Source organism: Scyliorhinus torazame, unplaced genomic scaffold (assembly GCF_047496885.1).
Source record: "Scyliorhinus torazame isolate Kashiwa2021f unplaced genomic scaffold, sScyTor2.1 scaffold_732, whole genome shotgun sequence".
In the NCBI taxonomy this organism is placed as follows: domain Eukaryota; kingdom Metazoa; phylum Chordata; class Chondrichthyes; order Carcharhiniformes; family Scyliorhinidae; genus Scyliorhinus; species Scyliorhinus torazame.
The window spans coordinates 19,659-44,332 of record NW_027308459.1 but is presented as its reverse complement, the minus strand read 5'-3'; the positions used below and the strand labels follow the sequence as shown (position 1 = coordinate 44,332).

General features: G+C 50.2%; 3 protein-coding genes across 5 annotated transcripts; 2 read left to right on the top strand and 1 right to left on the bottom strand.

The window, feature by feature from the left end:
- Positions 1–1,264: 1,264 nt before the first annotated feature.
- On the top strand, positions 1,265–4,858 carry LOC140406635 (uncharacterized). Its single transcript, XM_072494640.1, has 3 exons — positions 1,265–1,340; positions 1,684–1,867; positions 2,545–4,858. Exon 3 carries the CDS (start codon positions 2,892–2,894, stop codon positions 3,843–3,845), a length of 954 nt encoding a protein of 317 aa, XP_072350741.1. The 5' UTR covers positions 1,265–1,340; positions 1,684–1,867; positions 2,545–2,891; the 3' UTR covers positions 3,846–4,858.
- Positions 4,859–9,083: 4,225 nt separating this feature from the next.
- Positions 9,084–24,502, top strand: LOC140406632 (putative nuclease HARBI1). Of its 3 annotated transcripts, none has more exons than XM_072494637.1 (2): positions 9,084–9,149; positions 22,861–24,502. In XM_072494637.1, exon 2 carries the CDS (start codon positions 22,867–22,869, stop codon positions 24,316–24,318), a length of 1,452 nt encoding a protein of 483 aa, XP_072350738.1. In that variant the 5' UTR covers positions 9,084–9,149; positions 22,861–22,866; the 3' UTR covers positions 24,319–24,502. The 3 variants fall into 3 exon arrangements, with proteins under 3 accessions (XP_072350738.1, XP_072350737.1, XP_072350736.1); XM_072494636.1 differs by having other exon boundaries at positions 9,115–9,229; XM_072494635.1 differs by lacking the exon at positions 9,084–9,149 and adding an exon at positions 21,240–21,507.
- On the bottom strand, positions 14,667–21,312 carry LOC140406636 (josephin-2-like). Its single transcript, XM_072494642.1, has 2 exons — positions 21,052–21,312; positions 14,667–17,353 (listed from the first exon to the last, which is right to left on the bottom strand). Exon 2 carries the CDS (start codon positions 16,576–16,578, stop codon positions 16,030–16,032), a length of 549 nt encoding a protein of 182 aa, XP_072350743.1. The 5' UTR covers positions 16,579–17,353; positions 21,052–21,312; the 3' UTR covers positions 14,667–16,029.
- Positions 24,503–24,674: the final 172 nt, after the last annotated feature.

The following is a 24,674-nucleotide window of genomic DNA, read 5'->3' as shown; positions in this document are numbered from 1 at the left end:
AGAACAATCAGCAATACACTAAAAATACACCCAGAATACACGCAAAACAGAAACTAATGAATAAGCAATCCAAAACAGAAACGAATGAATAATCAATCCAAAACAGAAATGAATGAATAATCAAACCAAAACAGAAACTAATGAATAATCAACCCAAAGCAGAAACTAATAAATAATCAATCCAAAGCAGAAACTAATGAATAATCAATAAAAAAACAAAACCTGGAGCATTCAAGCCAGTGCACTCCCGCCCCCCCCCCCCCTCCCCCGAGCAGTCGCCCCACATAGGTGAAGGGTGTCCAACACATGTATGGGAAAGTATGCATGTGAAAAGCAGAGGACCAAGCAGGCACACCTGTCACATTAGAGGTAAGTGAAAAGCTGGGTCGTGAAGGATGGCCGGTTGGTAAAAATGGGTACCGGGCAAAAAAGTTTGAAAAACACTGACTGTGAATCCCTTCTGCGCACGGAGCAGGTGAATGGTCTCTCCCCAGTGTGACCACATTGATGAATTTCCAGCTGAGATGAACCTTTGAATCCCTTCCCACAGTCCCCACATTTCCACGTATTTTCTATGGTGCGGGTATCCTCATGTTTCTCCAGGTTGGATAATCTATTGAAGCCGCCTCCAAATGGTACAGTCCTGCTGTTCAATGATTTTCAGGCGGCCATCTGTCAGATCTTCTCGTGACATCAGGTTTCAGATTTCTGGCTGTGAATCCTCCTCACCTAATATCCTGTAAAAGGAGTTTGCAAAATTCATCACTGTCTGTACGGATAGAAATTCATGAGAAAAATCCTGGGCCAACATTTCCAGAGTCTCCACCCTTTCTTCCTGGATTCATTTCCTTTTCCTTCAGTTGTTGCAAGTCACCAATTCAAGACCAGAATGGGTAAAGAAATGGAAAGGGGGAGAAAAGAAAGTGTTTTACTCACAGATGTTGGAGACAGGAGGACGTTTCCGTCTGTGTGAACCTCAATCTTCACTCACAAATTGGCTGGAGAAGAGTCCTTCCGGTCGCCCCGGTTTCCCATTGGTCAATCCCTTCTGACAGACGATGAGGGGCGGAACACCACGTGGGGGTGGGAGAGACTTTTCCCTCCAGCCGCGCTGAGCTGGTGTCCAATGGGAAAGGCTGGAAGACCCGGACACACAATGGTCAGTGCGCCGCTTTGTTCCGCTCCCCGCCTCAGTCCCGCACATGCGCACTCCTCATACGAAAATCAGCACATGCGTACCACGCCTCTTCCTGCTCACATGCGCAGTCTCTCTGCCCCGCACATGCGCAGCAACTGAAGGGAAAGGAAGTGAATGCAGGGAGGCTGCAGACTCTGGAAAGGTCGGCTCAGGTCTCTCTCTCCCTTAAAGACATTGACATCCTTTGCTACCTCAGCTTGACACATTTATTTGTCTGGCTAAAAGGATGGCCTCTTTCCAAATGTTCACAATTAAAGGGCTGGTTTCCCCAGGAGATGGCTGACATTTAAGGGGACAGTCAATTAATATCAGAGAAATGTCCAGTGCTGTTATTTGGTACAGATTAGATATATTATTGATGGTTCTGTAACAAAGTACATTTATTATTATTTGTAGTTGTGTAATATTGTGCTGTAGATGTGTTATATATTACCAGTCATCTCTTCCCTCAGAGGTTTGTTAGTCTTTGGATTTCTCTTCCACAGGGACCAGTGGAGTCTGGGGGTCACTGAATATATTCACCGCTGAGTTGGACCGATTTCTGATTGACCAGGGAGTCGAGGGTTATGGGGAACCGGCAGGAAAATAGAGAGAAAGCTGCGATGAGGGATTTCTTCACTTGAGGATGGAATTCTCTACCTCAGAGGACTGTGGAGCCTCAGTCATCAAGTATTTTCAAGATCAAGATCAAGATTGATCCGTTTCTCGATATTGAAGATATCGAGGGATATGGGGGATAGTGTGGGAAAATGGTGCTGAGGTAGATCGGTAAATGAGCTCATTGAATGGTTGAGCAGGCTCGATGGGCCAAATGAACAACTGCAGCTCCGATTTGTTATAATCTGTGTCCTGGACAAGAAGTGGAGAGCAAGGATCTGTTGAGAGAGTGTGTGAGACAGAGATTTACAGCTCTTGGGGAATGGGCGACACAGTAGCACAGTTAGCACTGTTGCTTCACAGCTCCAAGGTCTCAGGTTCGATTCCCGGCCTGGGTCACTGATTGTGCGAGTCTGCACATTCTCCCCACGTCTTAGTGGGTTTCCTCCGGGTGCTCCGGTTTCCTCTCACCGTTCAAAGATTTGCAGATTAGGTTGATTGGCCATGCTCAATTGCCCTGAATGTCCAAAAAGGTTAGGTGGAGGTCACTGGGTTACGGGGGTAGGGTGGAGATGTGGGTTTAAGTAGGGTGCTCTTTCCGCAGGCCAGTGCAGACTCGATGGGCTGAATGGCCTCCTTCTGCACTGTAAATTATATGACAGCGGAAAGAATGTTCAATAAAAATTAGAATTGTCTGTTCTGAATTTTTATCCTGTATTGAGTGATGACTTTGTAAATTGTATTTCCAGGATATTAGAAGAGGAGGATTGATAGCCAGAAAACTTACTCATATCGAGATCTGATGGAGTCACTCGATGCATTGGAACCTGAAAATTAGCAGCCTTTGAATCAAGAAGGAGAAATTTTTGCCTAATCTGTCACCTTCGAAAAATTGTAAACATCAATGCGACTGGAAAAGCATAGAGACCCGCCCCCAAGTGAGAGTGTTCCAGAGCACTGACTGTGGAAAGAGCTGAAACCAATTACACAGCCTGAAAAATATCACACCATTCACAGCGGGGAGAGACTATTCACTGTGTGTGGTCAAGGCTTCAACTGATTGTCTAATCTGGAGAGACACAAGGACATTGTCACCATGAAGAAACCGTGGAAATGTGTGGACTGTGGGAAGGGATACAGAGCCCCATCTGTGCTGGAAGCTCATCGACGCAGTCACACTGGGGATAGACCATTCACTTGCTCTCGCTGTGAGAAGGGGTTCACTTGCTTGTCCCACTTGCAGTCACACATGCGCGTTCACACAGGGGAAAGGCTGTTCACCTGCTCTCAGTGTGGTAAAGGATTCAGTGATTCAACCACCCTGCAGACACATCAGCGAGTTCACACTGGGGAGAGGCCATTCACCTGCTCTCAATGTGGGAAGGGATTTATTCAGCCATCCAGCCTGCAGAGACATCAGCGGGTTCACACTGGGGAAAGGCCATTCGCCTGCTCTCAGTGTGGGAAGGGCTTTACTCGGTTATCCACCCTGCAAACACACCAGCGAGTTCACACTGGGGAGACGCCATTCACCTGCTCTCAGTGTAGGAAGGGATTCACTCAATTATCAAGCCTGCAGAGACATCAGAGGGTTCACACTGGGGAGAAGCCATTTACTTGCTCTCAGTGTGGGATGGGATTCGCTCAGTCAAGCAGCCTACAGACACACCAGCGAGTTCACACTGGGGAGAGGCCATTCACCTGCTCTCAGTGTGGGAAGGGATTCATTAACTTATCCAACCTGCAGGTACATAAGCGAGTTCACACTGGGGGGAGGCCATTTACCTGCGTTCAGTGTGGGAAGGGATTCAGTGATCCATCTACCCTGCGGACACACCGGCGAGTTCACACTGGGGAGAGGCCATTCACCTGCTCTCAGTGTGGGAAGGGTTTCACTCAGTTATCCAACCTGCAGACACACCAGCGAGTTCACACTGGGGAGAGGCCATTCAGCTGCTCTCAGTGTGGGAAGGGATTCAGTCGCTTGTCCAACCTACGGGTGCACCAGCGAGCCCGCACCGGGGAGAAGCCATTCTCTTGCTCTGAATAGGGGACGGCATTCGGTGATCCATCCCAGCTGCAGGGACACCAGCGCGTTCATACTGGGCAGAGGCCATTCACAAGAGCTCAAAGTCGAAAGGGATTTTGTAATTCATTGTGCTGAGACACCAAGTTCATAATTGATCACAGGGGTTGGATTCTGTTATTGTTCCTGTTCTCGGTTACATTCGGGACTGCATTTTGTTCATTCTGACAGTGGTCAATGGGGAGGGTCGGAATGTTTCTTTCTGCTGTACTGGCCGGTCTCACAACTTTGCTTCCAGTGGGCTGATGTTCTTTGAGCCTTGTTGCGATTACCTGGTTTCAAATTTCACAAAGATCACAGAGTGAAAGTGCATTTAAAGTAAGAAAATATTTAGTTTGCATTTCTGTTTGGAACCTTCCCCCTCCAAAGCAGCCACGTTGCTATGCAGGTGGGCTATGGTGGTTACATGGTTCTTTTCTTTTCTTTATCAAGAAGAAAACTAACAGGGTATGAGGGGCAAGTTGTCTGAGGTGGACTGGGAAACTACATGGGAGACAGGGAATAGCTAATATTTCAGGAATTATTAAATCTATACCAGTGGTCAGTTAGCTCAGTTGGCTAGATGGCTGGTTCATGATGCAGAGCGACGCCAGCAGCACGGCTTCAACTCCTGTACCGGCTGAGGTTATTCAGGAAAGCCCCGCCTTCTCAACATTGCCCCTCATCTGAGGTGTGGTGACCCTCAAATTAAATTACCACCAGTCAGCTCGCTCCCAGAATATGGTCCTCCGAGACTTTGGCAACTTTCATTTCACATATTACAAAATATTCCATAATTATATCAAGGGGAAGCGGATAACCAGGGAGGGGACAGGACCTATTGGGGACCGAGGGTGTAATCTGTGCATCGAGCCGGATGACAATGGTAGGATGTAAAGTGAGTACTTCAGATCTGTCATCCCTTTGGAGAAGGAAGATGTGGGTGAAGAATTCAGTCAGAGGGAGTGTGAGGTTCTTGAGCAGTTTGACATGGGGGGCGGGATTCTCCGATAATGGGGGGGGGGGGGGGGGGGGGGGGCGGGATTCTCCGATAATGGGGCTAAGTGTTGACGCCGTCGTAAACGCCGGTGAGTTTTACGATGGCATCATCTGGCCACTAGCACGATCGTATTCCATCTGCCAGGCCCTGGCCCATTCACGTAACCTTTCCAAATCCCTCTGCAGACTTCCAGTATTACAGACCAGTGAAGTAGGGAAACTATTGGGTAAAATTCTGAAGAACGGAATCTATCTCCACTTGGAGAGGCAAAGTTTGATCAGGATAGTCAGCATGGCTTTGTCACAGGGAGGTCATGGATAACAAATTTGATTGAATTTTCTGAGGAGGTGACCAGGTGTGCAGATGAGGGAAGTGTAGTTGATGTAGTTCATATGAATTCCAGCAAAGCTTTGACAAGGTCCCGCATGGTAGGCTGATAAAGAAAGTAAAAGCACATGGGATACAGGGTAATGTGGCAAATTGAATCCAAAATTGTCTTTGTGATAGGAGACAGACAGTGGAGGTAGAAGGCTGTGTGACTGGAGGCCTGTGTCTAGTGGCGTACCACAGCGATCAGTGCTGGGACCCTTATTGTTTGTGCTCTATATACAATACAGAAGAAAATGTGCAGTGATGACAAATAAGTTTGTAGATGTCATGAAGATTGGTCGCGTGGTTGACGATGAAGAAGGAGGTCAAGTTGCAGGAGGATAAAGGCACATTGGGCAGATCAATGGCAGATGGAATTTAACCCTGACAAGTGCGAGGTGATGCACTTTGGAGGGAGTAACACAACAAGGGAGCAGTCAATGAATAGCAGGAGACGAGGAAGCTCGGAGGAACAGAGGGATCTTGGGGTGCATGTCCACAAATCCCTGAAGGCAGCAGGATAGGTTAATGGGGTAGTTCAGAAGACATACGGGCCACTTGCCTTTATCAGACGTGGCATAGGTTATATGAGCAGGGAGATTATGTTGGAGATGTACAGGACTTTGGTTAAGTAATAGCTGGAATACTGTGTGCAGTTCTGGTCACCGCACAATAGGAAGGATGTGATTGCACTGGAGAGGTGCAGTGGAAATTCACCAGGCAGCACAGTGGTTAGCATTGTTGCTTCACAGCTCCAGGGACCCGGGTTCGATTCCCGGCCTGGGTCATTGTCTGTGCGGAGTCTGCATGTTCTCCCTGTATCTGCGTGGGTTTTCTCCGGGTGCTCCGGTTTCCCCCCACAATTCCCGAAAGACGTGGCGTTGGGTGAATTGGCCATTCTGAATTCTCCCTCAGTGAACCCGAACAGGCACCGGAATGTGTGACTGGGGGATTTTCACAGTAACTTCATTGCAGTGCTGATGTAAGCCTACCTGTGACACTAATAAAGATTATTAAAGGCTGTTGCCTGGGATGGAATATTTTACCTATGCAGAGAGTCTGGATAAGCTCGGGTTGTTTTCTAGAGCACAGAAGGCTGAGAGGGACCTGATTGACGTGTATAAAATTGAGGCTCAGTGACGGTGGATAGAAAGCAGCTGCTCTCATTAGTTGAAGTGTCAATAACAAGAGGACATGGAAATGAGGAAGAAAGTTTTCACCCAGAAGGTCTCAAACCGGCTGTGGTTAATTGTGCCAATGCAAATCAGGATGCAAAGTGAAATACTGGCAAATGAAAGTTTAAAACCCACCGAGGCATTTGAATACTAACCACAGCGGGTTTCAGGACAAACCTCTTGATTTATTTCAAAGGATGTAGCAATGTTCTGTATAACTGAAGCATAACCTCCCTACTTCTGTATTCAATTCCCCTCACAATAAACAATAACATTATATTAGCTTTCCTAATTACTTGCTGTAGCTGTGCCTTTTGTGATTCATGCTCTTGGACACCCAGATCCCTCTGAATCTCAGAGCTCTGCAATCTCTGACCATTTAGATAATAAGCTTTTTTATTCTTCCTGCCAAAATGGATAATTTCACATTTTCCCACATAATACTCCATTTGGCAGATAGTTTCCCACTCACTTAACCTATCTATATCCCTTTGTAACCTCCGTATGTCCTCTTCACAATTTACTTTCCTACCTATCTTTGTATCATTGGAACATAGGAGCAGGCGTTGACCATTCAGCCCGTCGAGCCTGCTCCACCATTCAATACGATCATGGATGATCATCCACTTCAATGCCTTTTCCCCCACACTATCCCCATATCCCTTTGTGTTATTGGTATTTAGAAATCTGTCAGTCTCTGCTTTAAACACACTCAATGACTGAGCTCCCACAGTCCTCTGTTTGTAATATCTTCCCTGGATCAGAGAAAGACGTTTGCCCAGACTTGAGTATCATCCCAGTACTGTGTGGTAACTGTAGCTGGTTATTTAATTTGGGAACAGGGGAAGTCTTACAGAGCTCAGGATTGTAGATATATTATGTAACCAGGAGTATGTTCTCTACAAATTGTGGCGTTTAGTAGTTCACACATCTGAATCGCGTGAGAATAGAGTCATCTTGTTTGTGTGTATTTGTCTTTCTTTACTTTAATAAATAGTCTTTAATAATTGTTACACGATGACTGGGCTATTTATTCTCACTGGGGTCTCGTTTGTCTCCTCACACCAAAACAAAATCAATCTATACACCGCCATGAACCGATGTTCCAAGTTGGGATACCCAACAGATAACATTAGTATGCTTCATGACACCCTTCAGTGCGTTCATGGCTGATCATCCACTTCAATGTCTTTTTCCCCACTATCCCCATATCCCTTTGTGTTATTGGTATTTAGAAATCTGTCAGTCTCTGCTTTAAACACACTCAGTGACTGAGCTCCCACAGCCCTCTGGGGTAGACAATTCCAAAGATTCACAACCCTCTGAGTAAAGAAATGTCTCCTCCGAGAGAAGACTGATCCTAAGTGGTTTCCCCCTTATTTTGAAATTGTGTCCTGATTCTGGATTCCCCAACCAGCGGAAGCATCTCACCTGCACCCACCCTGTCTATTCCTTTCAGTATTTTATAAGTTTCTATGAGATCACCTCAGCCATGATTGAATGGCGGAGCAGACTCGATGGGCTGAGTGGCCTAATTCTGCTCCTATGTCTTATGGTTACCTTTCATTCTTCGAGACTGTAGAAAATACAGGCCCAGTTTCCCCATTCGCTCTTCATAGGACAGTCCTGCCATCCCTGGAACAAGTCTGGTGAACCTTCACTGCCCTCCCTCTGTGGCAATAATATCTTTCCGAAGGTGAGGGGAGTAAAACTGCACACAGTACTCCAGCTGGGGTCTAACCAAGGTTCTGCACAGTGGGTCGATTCTGGCCGGTCTCACGACTTTGCTTCCAGTGGGCTGATGCTCTTTGAACCTGGGAGAGCACATTTCCACTGAAATGACCCACAAAAGCTGATGAAGGACATGTATTTTATCCTGGATAGTAAATAGTGTTTTTCCCCCACTACAGGTAGATCTAAAATAAATACATTTGTCTCTGATCTGTTAGAGTGGGCCAATGCAGAGATACCTACAATATATGGATATTGTGTGTGGAAATATGAATTATGTTAAGATGGAGCATCACAAACTAAAGTAAGGGGCATGATGGGTTTTGCTGACTTGAGCACATTAATCAGAGACACAGACAATGAGCTGCTGAGCCAGGCCTATCATCAGTGGCACAGGCAGCAACGTGGAGTCCCTGTTAATTGAATTACTGAGTTAGAACCATACAGTGCAGAAGGAGGCCATTCGGCCCATTATGCCTGCACCAAACAAAGAACAAATGAGGAAATGAACAAAAGGGGATGGCACTGAAGCATGGTGGGTAGCTAGGCCAAGTCAGGAGTATTATGGTGATGGGGATGGGTGATCACAGGGGCCTCAGGCAAAAGGAATGTGAGGGCAGCCTATTGGGACCAGTAATTGCTAAGATTACCTTATATGGCTGGGTTAAGGAATGTGAGAGAACCTATGGGAAACCCTACAATTGCCAAGTTACCTTACTTGGTCGTGTGTGTAACCTCATTTTTTTATACCAATGTATATGAGACAAAGTCTTTGTTCTGTACCTCACTCACTCTGGGGATTCGACAAGACTCTGGCACAGTGAGTCAGCTTGAAAGCTGCACAAATAAAGTAAATTGTTTTACCTACAATCCGACTCGGTATATTGACTGAGACCAGACTGAGGGCAAAAATTCTCATTTGGTGTCAGAAGTGGGATCTCAACAGACGATCACCGGTCATCTGCGAAATCAGAACTAAACTAGTCTTGGACGGAGAGGAAATGGGCCCACGATGTGAGTGGTTGGAAAATGACCATGTCGGTTTTCCTCTGTCTCATAGTCTGATAAAAGTTTGATCACTCGCCCATGGTCAGGTAAGATTGTCTCGACGAGATCAAAGGTCAGTCTGGCGGATTAGAAAAATTAAATTTCAGTCGATGTAGGTACGACTGAGGGTCGATGAGAACTGAGGGAATATCCTAGTGATAATTCAGTTAGAAACTAAGGGAATATCCTAGTGATAGTTCAGTTAGAAACTGAGGGAATATCCTAGTGATAGTTCAGTTAAAAGCCGATTAGAGAACTGAGGGAATATCAGGGATAATTCAATTCCGTGTGTGTTGAAAACTAGAATTGATTAAGTTAAGTTGCATTCTTGGACTGTAGTGGCGAACAACGCAGTCTGAGGAATAGTTCGAGATTATGGGGAATTGTTTAGATAACACGAATGACCTAGGTAGTTCGAATACAAGCATTATGTGGTAAATACCCAGACCAAGGAAGGGACTTTAGGCAGTTTTCCGCAGCTCTGAATAAGAAATTGGGAGATGAATGGCCACTAGGGGGAACCAAAGATTTGGAAATCGTTAAGAAAATTCAGGAGAAAATCTGGAAAAAGAATAGGGAATGAAGGCCAAAGAGGTAATTGGATTATGGAGGCAATATTGCCAAGAGGAGAAAGATAAAACCCTGTTATCAAATTGGCAAGAAAATGCCCCTAAAATGGCAATATCAATTATTGAAGGGGGGAACCAGAAAACTCTGAAAAAGGAGTATGCATTCAAAAAACGCGCACAGAAAATGAAAAAATGAAATGAAAATTGCTTATTGTCACAAGTAGGCTTCAAATGAAGTTACTGTGAAAAGCCCCTAGTTGCTACATTCTGGTGCCTGTTCGGGGAGGTTGGTACGGGAATTGAACCGTGCTGCTGCCCTGCCTCGGTCTGCTTTAAAAGCCAGCAATTTAGCCCAGTGTGCTAAACCAGCCCCATCACAGAAGGAAAGGGAGACACCTAAAAGAGCAGACTCGAGTGAGAAAAGTGGACTACGTAGTTCAATGGCTGGCCTTGCATTGACAGAGGTAGACAACGACCTAGAGAATTGGACCATGTCCGGTAGGGTCCCGACGGCACCAGAGGCATTGCCTTCGCCACCAGCGTATCATAATTTATATCCAGTCGCTGTTCCACAGATTCAAATCATTCTGGCCACTCCAGTCCCTTTAGACTCAGTCTCACAGGCCCAGACGATTATCCCTCCCCCTCTGGCCGATCGTCTAGTAGCTCCAGAGGCACCGATGCCAGCTCCTTCAATTGATAGCTCAGGTCCTACTTCCTCACCCCCGACACCCGTTAGAAAAGGGAAACCCCGTTATACAAGACCAGTCGGCTGGAGGACCCGATCTCGGACAATGAAAAAGGCATCTTGAGACCACCCGGAAACAATTACGCCTACGACCTAGATCCTTTAAGGCCATGATGCCAGGACAGAAAATTCTGTTACCACGGGACGAGGACAGGGACGGTTCTGAAGAACCGGAGCCCCCCATATCAGAAGGGGAGGACTCCGACACCTCTGAAGAGGAATCTCCCTTACCTACACCATCTTTGACGCCCCCTAACGAGACTCCGAGACAGTTACCGATTAGGAAAATGCCCAACCCTGATGTCGCTACAGCGGCAGCTCAGCCCATGATAGATGTTTACTTTCCGTGGAGACCCAGTGAGATGGTGGCTATTCTAGCTGCAATCCCAGACAGGAAGAAATTCCCTGATGCTTTTTGGACTATCTGAGAACTACCATCTCAGTTTATCAAGCAGACTCTAGGGACCTCTGGGCCCTAGTCCAACAGGTCTTAACCCCAGACGAATACCGCAGTCATCTCAACCATTTGAATTATGCCGACCACGCGGCACTTCAACAGGCCCATGCCCTGGACGATGATAGACGGGCACAAATCCTGAATGCACTAAGTGCCACGTTTCAAAAGCCCATAAACATCTCTGCCATCCTAGATATCAAACCCAAAAAGACTGAGGAGCCAGAGGAATTTCTGGAACGCTTTAATGAAATCTATCGTGGGCAATCAGGTGACTTACCGTATCAAAATGGTCAGAATTCCCCTCAATATTGTGCTATGTTAATGCATTGCCTACCACCTTCCGTGGCCACCGCTGTGAAGTGTAATAACATGAGTTGGACAGAGAACCACCCTTCCCAGATAGCCCAGGAAGTTAGATTTTACTGGAAGGAGGGCGGAGGCCAAGAAGGAGGCCCAGTTACAAATTAAGACCGAGTATGTCACAAAAAAGGACGATCCGAGACCCCAACTGAGCGCAGGTACGGTGGCTTACCAGCTGGAACCCCAATATTGTGACCTCGGGTGGGTGGATCAACACGGGGGAGGATATCAAACCCACCCAAATGGATCTTCAGCCCCTCTCCATGGCCCGCCGTATGCACCAGCAACCTTGCAACTGCCACTCCCTCTGCGGGGCCATTGGTCCACCGGAAGAAGGCCGGGATATAGAGGGAATAATTCATGTTTCAACTGTGGCCACGCAGATCACTGGCAGCAGGAATGTCCATTTAGAAGACAGGTGGCAGGAGGAGGATACCCAACGCAAAGGAGGGGGTACCCACCAAGGGGAGGGCAGACGAGGCACACCGACGTCCCCCAAGCAAACCCCTTCCCACAAGACTGGCGAGCCAATTTAGTCATACGGACTCTCCATTCGGACAGAGAACCCATCGTTTCTCTGCAGATAGGAGATCAACATTACCCATCTATGATCGACACCGGAGCAGCCATGTCTTCAGTGCAATCGGAACTCCAGCTACCACTATCCGACCACACCCAGCATTTGTTGGGGTTCCAAGGCCAGGTGCGTCAGTATCCCATTTCAGAATCGGTGAAGGCAACTTATGAGAATGAGTCGACAGATCATCAATTTGTCGTCACCACCGGATTGGACTGCAATTTGCTGGCCCGAGATCTACTGTGTATCTTCCAGCTGCGGCTGGAATGCGGGGACAAGGGGGTAATGGTTCAATCATGGAGGCCGAGACAACAGTGTTATGTCTCTACTACACCCCAGTGGTGGACGTTGGACATAGAACATTCGCTGTCCCACGTTACCCTGGCTTATGACAGAACCAGACAGAGCCGGGAATTAGAGGACAAATATCGGTCGTTAGTTGGGACCGGATGGCCAATCACGATTACAGCCACAGTCACGGGACAAGAAGGTACAGCCGACTTTGTTACAATACCACCAAATTTATGGCAACAATCCGCCTCCGTGGCCCCCCATATTACACGCCAGGTCCACAACCCATACCATGCCAAGGATCTGGGGCTTATGGTAAGGAGGGCGGTGGACCAATCGGATCTGACAGAATATGCACTCCAGGTACTGCCAGACGGCACTTCCATACGGTACTCCGAGGCCCGAGACGGTTAACACCCGACTCCAACATCATCTGGGGCGCGACGTTTTGGAATATGTTAACCCTCAGGTTTGGGCGGATCACCCGTCACAGGTGGGACAGGCGGAGGTTACACCCATTAAGGACCATGTGACGCTGCCCTCCATTCGACAAAGCCCCTGAAACTCAAGCCATCCCATCTGTAGCCAGATTAATCCAAGGACTGTTGCAACAGGGGATCCTGGTCCCGTGCCAATCTGAATGTAACACACCCATACGTTGCGGTGTCCAAATCAGGCAAACCGGACCAGTACCGGCTAGTACAGGACTTGCGTTCAATTAATGCCATCACGCAGCCATTACATGCCCTCGTCCCTAATCCCGCCCACATACTGGCTCAAATCCCAGCCTGAGCCCGGGTCTTCGCCATAGTCAACCTCCAACACGCTTTCTTTGCTCTCCCACTCGCGCTTGAAAGCCGGTATTTGTTTGCCTTCACCTACAATGGACAGCAGTATACCTGGACCCGACTTCCACAGGGATTTGTTAACTCACCCACTCTCTTCTCCAGATGTCTGCAGACTCAACTCCAGACTCTGAATTTGAAACATGGTTCCACTCTCGTACAGTACGTAGATGACCTGTTGATAGTCAGCCCGATGAGCCCAGTAACAGGGAAGATGTGATACAATTATTAAATCACCTATCCTCACTGGGCTATGTTGTTTCACAATCCCAGGTACTGGTGGCCCAGACAAAAGTCAAGTTCCTGGGAGTCCTACTCACAGCCACAGAAAGAAGTCTCAAAACCAGTTGAATTGAACCTATGTGCCAACTCCCCGCCCCTACCACAGCCAAGGAGGTCTGTCACTGGCTGGGCATGGTAAATTATTGTAGGCAGTGGATACCAAACATCGCTGTCTATACTAAGCTGCTGACGCCTTACGCCAGCAAGGAAGGGACTTTTACTCTCGCCACCGAGGCCCTCGAAGCCTTCCGTCTCTTAAAACAGGCCTTATTACAAGCCCCAGCCCTGGGCAGGCCCTTATATGACCGACTGTTCCAGTTGTACTTTACTATTACTGAGACCAGACTGAGGGCAAAAGGAACGTAAATTCTCACAGAAACCTCCACGGGTCCACCCCTCCCATTTCCACCATTAGCCCAGCCAACGCCTTCACCCCCCCCTGATGGGACCAGAGAGCGCAGCCGTGACCTGTCTAACCTTGGCTCCTACACCAAGTTCCAACCCCACTCAGTTTGTGTGTGTCCAAGTCAGGGACAGCCCCAAACACCTTCTTTGCGAATGCCACATCGTCCCAATTGGGACCGTATACACTTACTAGCGCCACTAACCTCCTCTCCAGTGCCCCTGTCACAATCACATACCTACCTCCCTGATCTGCCACCACCTTCTCCATCTGGAAGCGTACTCTTTTGCTGACCATTACCGCTATCCCTCGAGCCCTTCCGTCAAATCCAGAGTGAAACATCTGACTAACCAACTCCTTTTTAAGTCTCACCTGGTCCTTCACCCTCAAGTGAGTCTTCTGCAGCATTGCTACATCAGCTTTCAAACCTTTAAGATGCGCAAGCACCCTTGCCCTCTTGACTGGACCTCCCAACCCCCTCACGTTCCACATGACTATCCTAACTGAGGGTCTCTCACTTCCCCCCCCCCACCCTTCTTAACCACCAACATACCACCGGGCCCTGCCCCATGAGCCTTACCCACCCCTATCCATTATTAACATCGAACCCCTTCCCACCCCTCCCAGAATCCCCCCCCCCTGCACTTCCTCTCGAAAAAAAGTCTCCCTGTATCGACCCCCCCCCCCCTTGCTCGGCTCGTAGGCCCATCAAAACCTGCCAACCAGGCTCCAATGTCCGCAGCCCTCCTCTCACCTCACCTCCGTTCCCTAGCCAACTTTAGTTAGCTTGCACAGGTTCCTCCCCCCAAGGTATACTGTCACCTCCCACCCAGCCCCAGAGAAAAACAACAATCCATCCCATACAATTCATTAAAATAACCATGAAAATAACATATAACCATCGCAACACAGAATACCAATGAACCCAAACAATAAAAACTCTGTAACAATGTGAAGTAAAGAAAATTACAATACACGACAATGAAAAGAAAGTTATAGCATTTATACATTTTCCAGCTCCCCAACCACAGTCTCTCTTCCAGCTCCGCTCCTCACGTCTGTCCCAAGCCTTCTGCCTGCACGAACGCCTCAACCGCCTCCACTGTTATACGTCACCCTCAGCTTTGCCGGGTATACCACACCAAGTCGCACCCCCTTGTTGTAAATGTTGCCTTTACTCGGCCGAATGGTGCTCGTCTCTTTGCCAACTCCACCGTCAAGTCCTGGTAAACCCAAACTCCACACCATCCCACTGCACCTCGCGCTTCTGCTTCGCCCAGCTTAACACCTTCTCCTTCATGTGGTATTCATGGAAGCAGATAATTACTGCTCCTGGCGGTTCATTTACTTTGGGCTTTGGCCTTAACGACCGATGAGCTCGGTCCAGCTCAAACCGGGAGGGTTCTCACTCTCTCCCATCAACTCCGCCAGCACCTTAGCAAAGTACTCTGTTGGCCTTGAGCCCTCTGTCCCTTCGGGCAAGCCCACAATTCTCAGATTTGCTCGGAGTCCTCTGTTAGCCTCCACCACCCTCCGCATCTCGTCCCACATCGAGGTGAGCTGGTCGCTGTGCTGCGACACGGCCTCCTCCACTTCCTTCATCTTCTTGCCCTGCTCGCTCACCTTGGCCGATGTCTTTTTGCCACAGCTACCCTCACCGGGGCAATTGCCTCCTCCACCAATGATCTCAGTGCGACCGCCATCTCCTTCCTCAAAGCCTCCATGTGCCTCGCAAACTGCTTCTCCAGCTCCACAGCCATCACCTCGGTCATCTGTTCCACCGTAAGCAATGCGGCCCCACCTTGCGGTCCGGCATGTGCCATCTTGTCAGTGCTTTTGTTGGTCCTCTCATTCGATGGCGAACCCACGTTTCCTTCTTCGCCGCTGCTTTTTGCATCTTTTTTTCCCCCCAGTGATTGGTGTCATTCTTTTATTTAATGATGTGATATTCCCAATGAGTGACCTCGAGGAATTGAGCTGAGTTCTAACTGTACCATCAAGCAAAATTGCATAATATTATGTATTAAAACCCCATTCCTGTTTGTTTCAGTCTGGTCAATGAACTTAAACTATGTGACGATGGAGCAATATAGGAAATGATAGAGGCAATGATTCAATAACAGTCCTGCTGATATTGTCTCTTTAAACATTTCAAGTTCTTTTTTAAATACATTTAGAGTTTCCAATTATTTTTTCCACCTCCCCAGCGCGCTGGCTTCATCCGTCACAGCTGGAGGTCTGAGTCAGCCCGCCATCGGCGGCGAGACCTTCCCCCCCCTCACCGCTCCCGCTGTCCGATCTCCCGCATCTCGCGTTCAGGGAGCGAGCAGCCAGCTTCCGTCCTCCTCCACCTCCCTCGGCACCACCAGCAGCAGCTCACAGGGATCCTGGGCGATCTGGTCCTGCAGGAACTTCCTCAGTTCCTCCTCATTCCCGATTGGAACTGGGGCCTTTAGTTTGGAGTCCAGGTTGTAGTAGGCCCCGTTGATTTGCCTGACTGCCACCCAGTGCTTGCGCTGGATGGGGAGCGAGACAAAGCCCAGCGTCATGTTGGAGGGAATGTTGAGGATGAAGCCATGGACCCGGCTCAGCACCAAGCTGCTGAGCGACTTGCGTTTATCCCACCAAATCGCAGCGAGACCTTGAGTTAGCAAGGCGGCCATGAGGACGTTGACATCATAGTTCCCAGTTCCTAACAAACTGCGATGTGGATTCACCAGTGAGTCGGGAGCCAGCTGGCCGCTCAGCCCGTCCAGCTGCTGCTGGGTGAAGAGCGGCTGCTGCAGGAGGTTGTTGAGGGCATGGAGGGCGCAGAGCTCCAGGCGCTGCCGCTCGTGGTACAGCGGAGGGGGGGGCTCCGACATCCCCACACCCGGGGAGTGAGGACAGGCCGCCAGGTGAGTCACTGCCAACCCCGAGGATGAGCCATTCCCGACCAGGCCCGGACGGAGAGCCCTTTTTTATCTTTTAACGACTTATTGTTTTTCTTTTTCTTCCTTCAATCTAAAAAAAAAGTCTTCAAAAATATTTTAAAAAAATATTCCTCAAAACGTCCCCCGGGACCGGATTTCCGACTTCTTAAAAAAACACACTCTTGGCGGGAGCCACCCGGTGTGGAACATCTCCACTACATTGCGCCCTGGCTTCGGGCCTGCCGCCTCATCCTCAGTTTGGCTCCGCCCCCGTTGCTCCAAATGCGTGCGTCCGGGCCCGACACCTCAGCTCCGGCCGCCAGACACTCGCGTGGGGTTCCTCACCGGTTCTGAAACCGGCCCGGCTGGACGCCCGGTACAGCCCCAAAGGCTGCCGAAAATCGGAGGTGGGGGGGGGGGAGCAAAAAAACGGGGAAACCCCCGAAATCGGCATAGACAGTGGCCAACAGCGGGAGCTCCTCGAGGACAGAGACTTGGACTCTTTCCACAGTCAGTCCCCTGGAACACTCTCACTCGGGTGCGTGTGTCTCGGTGCTTTTCCAGTCACACTGATGTTTAAAATCTTTTGATGCCGACAGATCGGGCAAACGTTTCTCCTTCGAGGTTCAAAGTCCGATGATACTCAGATCCCAAGGTATCGAGTGACTCTGTAAGACCGAGACGTGACAATTGAGATTTCTGTCTGTAATTCCTCCTCTTGTAATATCTGTAAAAGGAGTTTACAAAAGTCAACACTCAGTACAGGATAGAAATTCAGAACAGAGAATTCTTGTTTCTATGGAACATTCCTTCCTCTCATTCCCCAATACCTATTCCCCATACCTAGTCTCCAGGGAGTGGACTCAGAGGGATGGAGTGTCGGAGCTGTGAGTACAGAAACCTTATCTCGGGGATTCACAGCCGAGTCTCCAGGGAGCGGACTCGGAGGGGCAGGGTATCGGAGCAGTGACTGTAGGAAGGATGAGCTGGCTGACCACTGCACCCTGGTACAGGAGGCCATTCAAGCGGGGGGAGGAAGTGGTAGTTGTCGGGGATTCTATAATTAGGGGAACTGATAACATCCTTTGGAAGCAGGACCGAGAGTCCCACATGGTATGTTGCCTGCCCGGTGCCAGGGTGAGGGGCATCTCTAACTGGCTTGAAAGGATATTGGAGAGGGAGGGGGGAGGATCAAGTTGCTGTGGTCCACATTGGGACAAACAACATTGGCAAGACTAGGAAAGAGGACCTGTTTGGGAATATCAGGAATGAGGCACAAAATTAAAGAACAGGTTCTCAAGGGTTATAATCTCTGGATTATTACTCGAGTCACGTACAAATTTGGCACAGGGATGAGAAAATTACAGAAGTAAACACTTGTCTAAAGGAGTGGTGCGGGAACGAGGGGTTCCATTTCATGGGGCACTGGCATCAGTATTGGGACAGGAGGGATCTGTACCGTTGGGACAGTCGCCACCTGAACCGATCTGGGACCAGTGTCCTTGTGGAAAGGATAAATAGGGAGGTCAGAAGGACTTTAAACTAATAAATGGAGGGGGAGGGGACGGCCTCAGGGGAACTCAATACAGTTCCAAAAACAAGTAGCAGGATGGTCTGGACTGGACAAATATACCGGTTATAAAGTTTACAGGAGGGACGGAGAATATGGCAGAGGGGGTGGAGTAGCCTTACTGATTAGAAATACTATCACCTCAATGGTGAGGATTGGATTTGTTAATTGTCACGTGTACCGAGATACAGTGAAAAGTATTGTTCTGTGTACAGTTCAGATAGATCATTCCATACATGAGAACAATACATAGGGCAAACATAAATACACACGGCGCCTTCTCCTCCTCCAAAATAGCCCCGTAAACCGCCAATACTACCCCTTCCCCAGTCCCCCTGTCGTCAGCACCTCCTCCAGCAATGTGGAAGCTGGTTCTACTGGGAAACTCTGTATCTACTTTCTGGCAGTCTCGAATCTGCATATATCTAAATATTTCCCCTTGCTCCAGCCCATACTTCGCTCCCAGCTCCTTTAATCCCGCAAAACGACCCCCAAGAAATAAATCTTTTCGTGTCCTCATTCCTTTCCAATCCCATCTCCGAAAATTTCCAATCCCACTTCCCTGGCTCAAATCTATGGTTGTCCTCTCCTTTCTTAAGGAAAAAGTCGACATAGCTTTTTTGCAGGAAACTCATCTGGATGATGAGGAACACTTTAAATTGAGGCGGGATTGGGCGGGGCAGGTTTTTTCATCTCCTTTTCATCAAGTAGCAGGGATGTGGCAATCCTTATTAATAAAAATATCCCTTTTAAGGTTGAAACCTGCACCAAGGACAAAGGAGATAGCTTTGTGATCATTAGAGGTTCAGTGCATGGTGATGTTGCTTCAATAATGAATGTTTATGGATCCCTGAATTACTCCCCGGAGTTCATTACTAAGGCCTTTGTGCATTTTGCAGAGTTAGCTTCAACTAAGTCTTTTATGGTTGGCGACTTCAACTGCCACTTAAATCCTCTGGTAGATAAACTCCCGGTTACCAGGAACAGCCCCCCCCCCCCCCCCCCCCCCCCCCCCCCCACCGCAAGCTAGGGCATCGGCCTTTACTTGTGAGAAGGTGGGTTCTGTGGATGTTTGGACAACGTTGCACCTGAGGGGCGGAGATTTTACCTTCTTATAGCCCTAATCAATGTCATACTAGAATCAACAACATTTTTATGTCAAGGACGATCCTACACCTAGTGTCCTCTTGCACCGTCGTGTCCATCGATTGTGGACCATCCCCCTGTTTCTCTGGAATTCTACTCGAGAGTTCACCACAGGTCGAGAATGTGGAGGTTTGCTGCCTCTCTGATAAGAGATACTTCATTTACTAAGCATTTTAAGAACGAGTTTGAGTTCTTCCTTTGGGTTAACTCGACCCCTGGTATTCCCCCCTCCATTTTATGGGAGACATGTAAAGTTTATGCTCGAATGCTGAAGAACCAGCAATGTCTGGGGGTTTGTTTCACGAAGGGCGAGCAGAATTATAAAGAGATCTCAAATAAGCTATTGCTGAAGGAGCTTCCTGAGACAAGAGTGGTTTTGGATTCCCTATTGATGCAGCAGGTCAAGAAAGGTTTGCGAGGCAGATGTACGACTTTGGGAATAAACCGAGCAAATACATGACCTGTTTGACAAAGAAAAAGGCCGACATTGGAACAATTCCCTCTGTGCGGCTTGGGGGAGGGAAAAGGGTTGTGAGGAGAGAGGAGATAAACAGGGATTTGGGGAATTCTATGCAAGATTATAAAGTCTCTGAAGTCTGGTGAAGTGTTGCTGGATATGGAGCATTTATTCTCTTCCCTGAGGCCGCAGAAAGCCAGTGTGAGCCTCTTAATGCTCCCCTTTCAGGGGAAGAGGTTTCAAAGGCCATGAAGGAGCTGCAGCCGGGTAAAGCACCGGGATCGGAATGGCTGTGGGTGTGAGTTTTATCGGGAGCTTGAGGATTTGTTGTTGGACCCTTTGATGGGTATGTATTGTCACTCTTTTGACTCAGGGATGCTGCCATCGACTGTTCGGGAGGCTACTATCTCTTTGATTCTGAAGGACCCAGAGGAGTGTGCCTCTTATTGGCCAATATCTCTTTTGAACCTTGACTTCAAATTACGATCTAAAGTTTGGCGAGAAGGCTGGAGGACATCCTTCAAACAATCGTGCGGGTCGGGGGGAACCAGTCTGGGTTTATATGGGGGAAGACATTCCAGTAACAATGTTGGAAGGTTGCTGAATGTGATTCAGGCTTTTCAGAAATACACAGTGAATGGGCTGGTGATCTCCTTCGATGCAGAGAAAGTTTTTGCTCGAGTCGAATTATCTGGTGCGTACAGTTCGAGGCTTCGGATTGGGTGAGGATTATGTCGCGTGGATTCAATTGTTAGATTAAAGGTAAAGTCGCCAAGGTCCCAGATGACCATAGGCTGCTTTCCCCATTGAGAGGTATATCTGACTGGTGGTGATTTAACCTGAGGATCAACACAACTCAGGCACGATACAAGGTTGAGAAGCTGGTGCCTTCATGAATAACCTCAGCCGGGAATTGAAGCCTCCCTCCGCATCACAAACCAGTTGTCCAAACAACTTGAGCTAAACCGGCCCCTGTTATATTACAGGCTGGTCAGGGGCAGGGCTCATGGATGGTTTATAGTTGTCGTATTTGAGTTTCAGAGAGTCTCGACAAATAAATGTGTGAAGCTGAGGGAGCAAAGGATGTCAATGTCTTTAAGAGAGAGAGAGAGAGAGACCTGGGCCAAGCTTTGCAGAGTCTGCACCCTCCCTGGATTCACTTCCTTTCCCTTCAGTTGCTGCAAGTGACCAATTGAAGGTCAGAATGAGAAAAGAAATGGAAAAGGGGAAAAAAAGAAAGTGTTTTACTCACAGATGTTGCGGACAGGAGGACGTTTCAGTCTGTATGATGTTCAAGCTCCATTCACACAAAGCCCGCGCTGATTGCCTGGAGGACCAGAGTCCTTCCGGTCATCCAACCCTTCCCATTGGTCATCGCCTCAGCAGAAAGGTCAGCGGTGAGCTTTCCCTCGCACATGCGCAGTCTTTCTTCTCCCTCGGACATGCTCAGTCCCGAGCCGGGGAAATCACCGAGAGGCTTCTTGTTCTGGCAGAAGCTGTCAGCCGGTTGCCTGGAAACCTTGTCTCGAGGAGGGGGGACAATGAGTGAAGCGGAGGAAGGTTGTTGACCAATGGGTAGAGTTGGTGAACCGGAAGGACTCTCTTCCACCATCCAATCAGCTCCCCCGTTGTTCGAACGTGGAAGCTGGACAATGAGGAAACCTGGGGCCTCACACAGACTGAAAACTTCTTCCTGTCTCCAACATCTGTGAGTAAAACACTTTCTTTTCTGCCCCTTTCCATTTATTTTCTCATTTTCACCTTCAATCCCAGTTTCTATCACTAAGCTAGTCCCACTTGCCAGCATTTGGCCCATATCCCTCTGTACCCACCCTGCCCATGTAACTGTCTAACTGCTTTTTAAAGGACAAATTTGTACCCGTCTTACCACTGCCTCTGGCAGCCGTTCCAGATGTTCACCACCCTCTGTGTGAACTTCTCCTCTGGTCTCTTTTGTATCTCTCTCCTCTCACCTTAAACCTATGTCCTCTAGTTCCCTCCTCTTCCTTAGGGGGAAATGTTGACTATATACCTTGGGCGCGATTCTCTGCTCCCGCGCCGGTTGGGTCGCCAGATTTCCCCGCGACGCCGGTCCGACACCCTCCCGCGATTCACCCAAGCGGCAAGAACGTCCCCGTCGAGTTCCGCACGGTGCAGGCCGGAGAATCGCCCGAGACACCCAAAATGGCGATTCTCCGCCACCCCCGCTATTCTCAGGCCGGATGGGCCGATGGCGTGACCCCAGTTCACGCCATCGCCGTTCACACCTGCTATTTAAAGTCGTCAGCCAGTCGTGCTGGCTGACGCCGACCAGTGAGGAGGTGAGCGGACTGTTCCGCAGCTCCTGGAGATCGGGTCGGCTTCCCCGAGAAGGCTGCGGCCAACGGGGGGATGAGGGAGAGTGTGCAGGTGGGAGGGGGGATGAGGGAGAGTGTGCAGGTGGGAGGGGGGATGAGGGAGTGTGTGCAGTTGGGAAGGGGGATGAGGGAGAGTGTGCAGGTGGGAGGGGGAATGAGGGAGAGTGTGCAGGTGGGAGGGGGGATGAGGGAGAGTGTGCAGGTGGGAGGGGGGATGAGGGAGAGTGTGCAGGTGGGAGGGGGGATGAGGGAGAGTGTGCAGGTGGGAGGGGGGGATGAGGGAGAGTGTGCAGGTGGGAGGGGGGGATGAGGGAGAGTGTGCAGGTGGGAGGGGGGATGAGGGAGAGTGTGCAGGTGGGAGGGGGGATGAGGGAGCGTGTGCAAGTGGGAGGGGGGGATGAGGGAGAGTGTGGATGGTATCGTCCATCCGCGGATGTCAGCCGCCCTGATATGGCAGGACGGTGACGGGGACACGGCCGCAGGTTGCCGTGTGGCTGATGGGCACAGGCGACTGGCACACTGGTGAGGAGTATGGTGTGAACTGACCATTGGACGCAGACAGTGACCAGATGTTAGGCTGGGTGCGTATCTGCAGCGCGACCATCCCACCGGGGCACACAGGTATCCCATGCAACCCGGCTGGCGAGGTGTGGAAGAACCTCCATGTAACATGTTGTTTCTCTGCTCCCTCCACCCTCCTGCAGGTCACCATGTATGCCAACCAGACAGCGATGTTCACTGCCGTGGTTGGAGCCGCAGCTCTGGAGTTTGCCATCCGGCAGCGTAGAGTCAAACGGCCCACAGTGGCTACAGATGCAGCGGTTGCTGCTGCAGCAGAGGGGATGGCCGTGGAGTGGCCCATCGTCGCCGCGCAGGCCGCAGGCGCTCACGACCCGAATGTACAGGGGGATGCCGAGGGGAACATTGACCCCCTGACGGCGAGGAATGCAGAGGAAGTGCTTGGGGAGGAGGAGGAGGAGGAGGAACAGGAGGATCCACTGATGGTGGTGCCAGGGCGCCACAGGCGTCCAGCAAGGCCGAGGGTGTACCGTGTCAGAATGTCGTTCGAGGCCCTACCGGACATCACATGCAGGAGGAGACTAAGGTTCAGCAGGGAGACGGTCGCACATATATGCCACCTCTTGGCGCACCTCGCACCACTTGGAACTGGTGGAGGACATGCGTTACCCGTCTCCGTCAAGGTGACGGTGGCCCTAAACTTTTATGCGACCGGTTCCTTCCAGGCGCCGAGCGGGCACCTCTCCGGAATATCACAGGCATCGGTCCACAGGTGCATCAGGGCCGTCACCGACGCTTTGTACTCCATCGCGGACAAGTACATAAAATTCCCCGAGGACCGAGCACAGCAGGAAGCACGGGCACGTGGATTCGCCAAGGTGGCCGGGATACCGATGGTCCAGGGTGTCATCGATGGTGTGCACGTCCCCATGCACCCACCTGCAGACAACAGGGAAGTGTTCATGAACAGAAAGGGCGCGTACTCCATGAACATTCAGGTGGTGTGCGACCCCCACATGAAGATCATGCACGTGTGTGCAAAGTACCCCGGGAGTGTGCATGACGCCTACATTCTGGCACAGTCATTCATCCCCGCAATGTTCGATGGATGTCCCCCCCGGCTGAGGGGCTGGTTGCTCGGCGACAAGCGCTATCCGTTGAGGTCATGGCTGATGACGCCAATACGGAGGCCTCAGACCAACGCGGAGAGCCTATACAATGAGGCACATGCAGCAACCTGGGGTGTGGTGGAGCGGTGCTTCGGCCTGCTGAAGATGCGATTCAGATGCCTGGACCGCTTCGGAGGGGCCCTGCAGTACCGGCCCGACAGGGTCGGTCGCATGGTTGTGGTCTGCTGTGCGCTGCACAACATTGCCATGCAGAGGGGAGATGACCTGGTGGAGGAGTCGGAGGGAGGACCCGACGGCACCAGAGGTAACGCAAACGAGGGGGGTGGGGAAGAGGAGGATGTGGAGGAGGATGATGATGGCGCGCATCAGGATGAGGGGAGGGGCGCAGGACACAGACACTGTTCGCGTGCTGGTTACGTCCAGGAGGCTGCACGACAGCACCGCCGCGGACAGCGGGCACGCGACGTGTTGGTGGCCACACGGTTCACGCACTGTGGGGGTGGGATTCGCTGAACACTGCCACTTGCACCGTCACTCCTGCACACGGGCACCACACAGCAACCCCCCCCCCCCCGGCACTGGCCCTGGGGAACATAAAGATTTGGGGTTCGTTAGACACGGTGGGGGTGTATGGTGGTTGTGGGTGCCCAGTGTGAGGGGGGGAGGGGAGCGAGGGTGCAGTGGCATGAGTGTGTGGGGGGAGGGGATCGAGGCTGCAGTGGGCAATGTGTGAGGGAGACTATGACGGGTTGGGGGGGCGGGGCGGGGCGGGGGGGGGGGGTGAGGACATGCAGGGTTGTCTCACTTCTGCACCTCCGAGCTGGGTGTCGCGACCTCCCGGGTGGCGGATCCCCCAGCGAGGTCCAGGG

Excerpts from the sequence above, each read along its gene's own strand:
- LOC140406635 (XM_072494640.1), top strand. The coding sequence starts at position 2,892 with ATGAAGAAACCGTGGAAATGTGTGGACTGTGGGAAGGGATACAGAGCC.
- LOC140406636 (XM_072494642.1), bottom strand. The coding sequence starts at position 16,578 with ATGTCGGAGCCCCCCCCTCCGCTGTACCACGAGCGGCAGCGCCTGGAG.
- LOC140406632 (XM_072494637.1), top strand. The coding sequence starts at position 22,867 with ATGTATGCCAACCAGACAGCGATGTTCACTGCCGTGGTTGGAGCCGCA.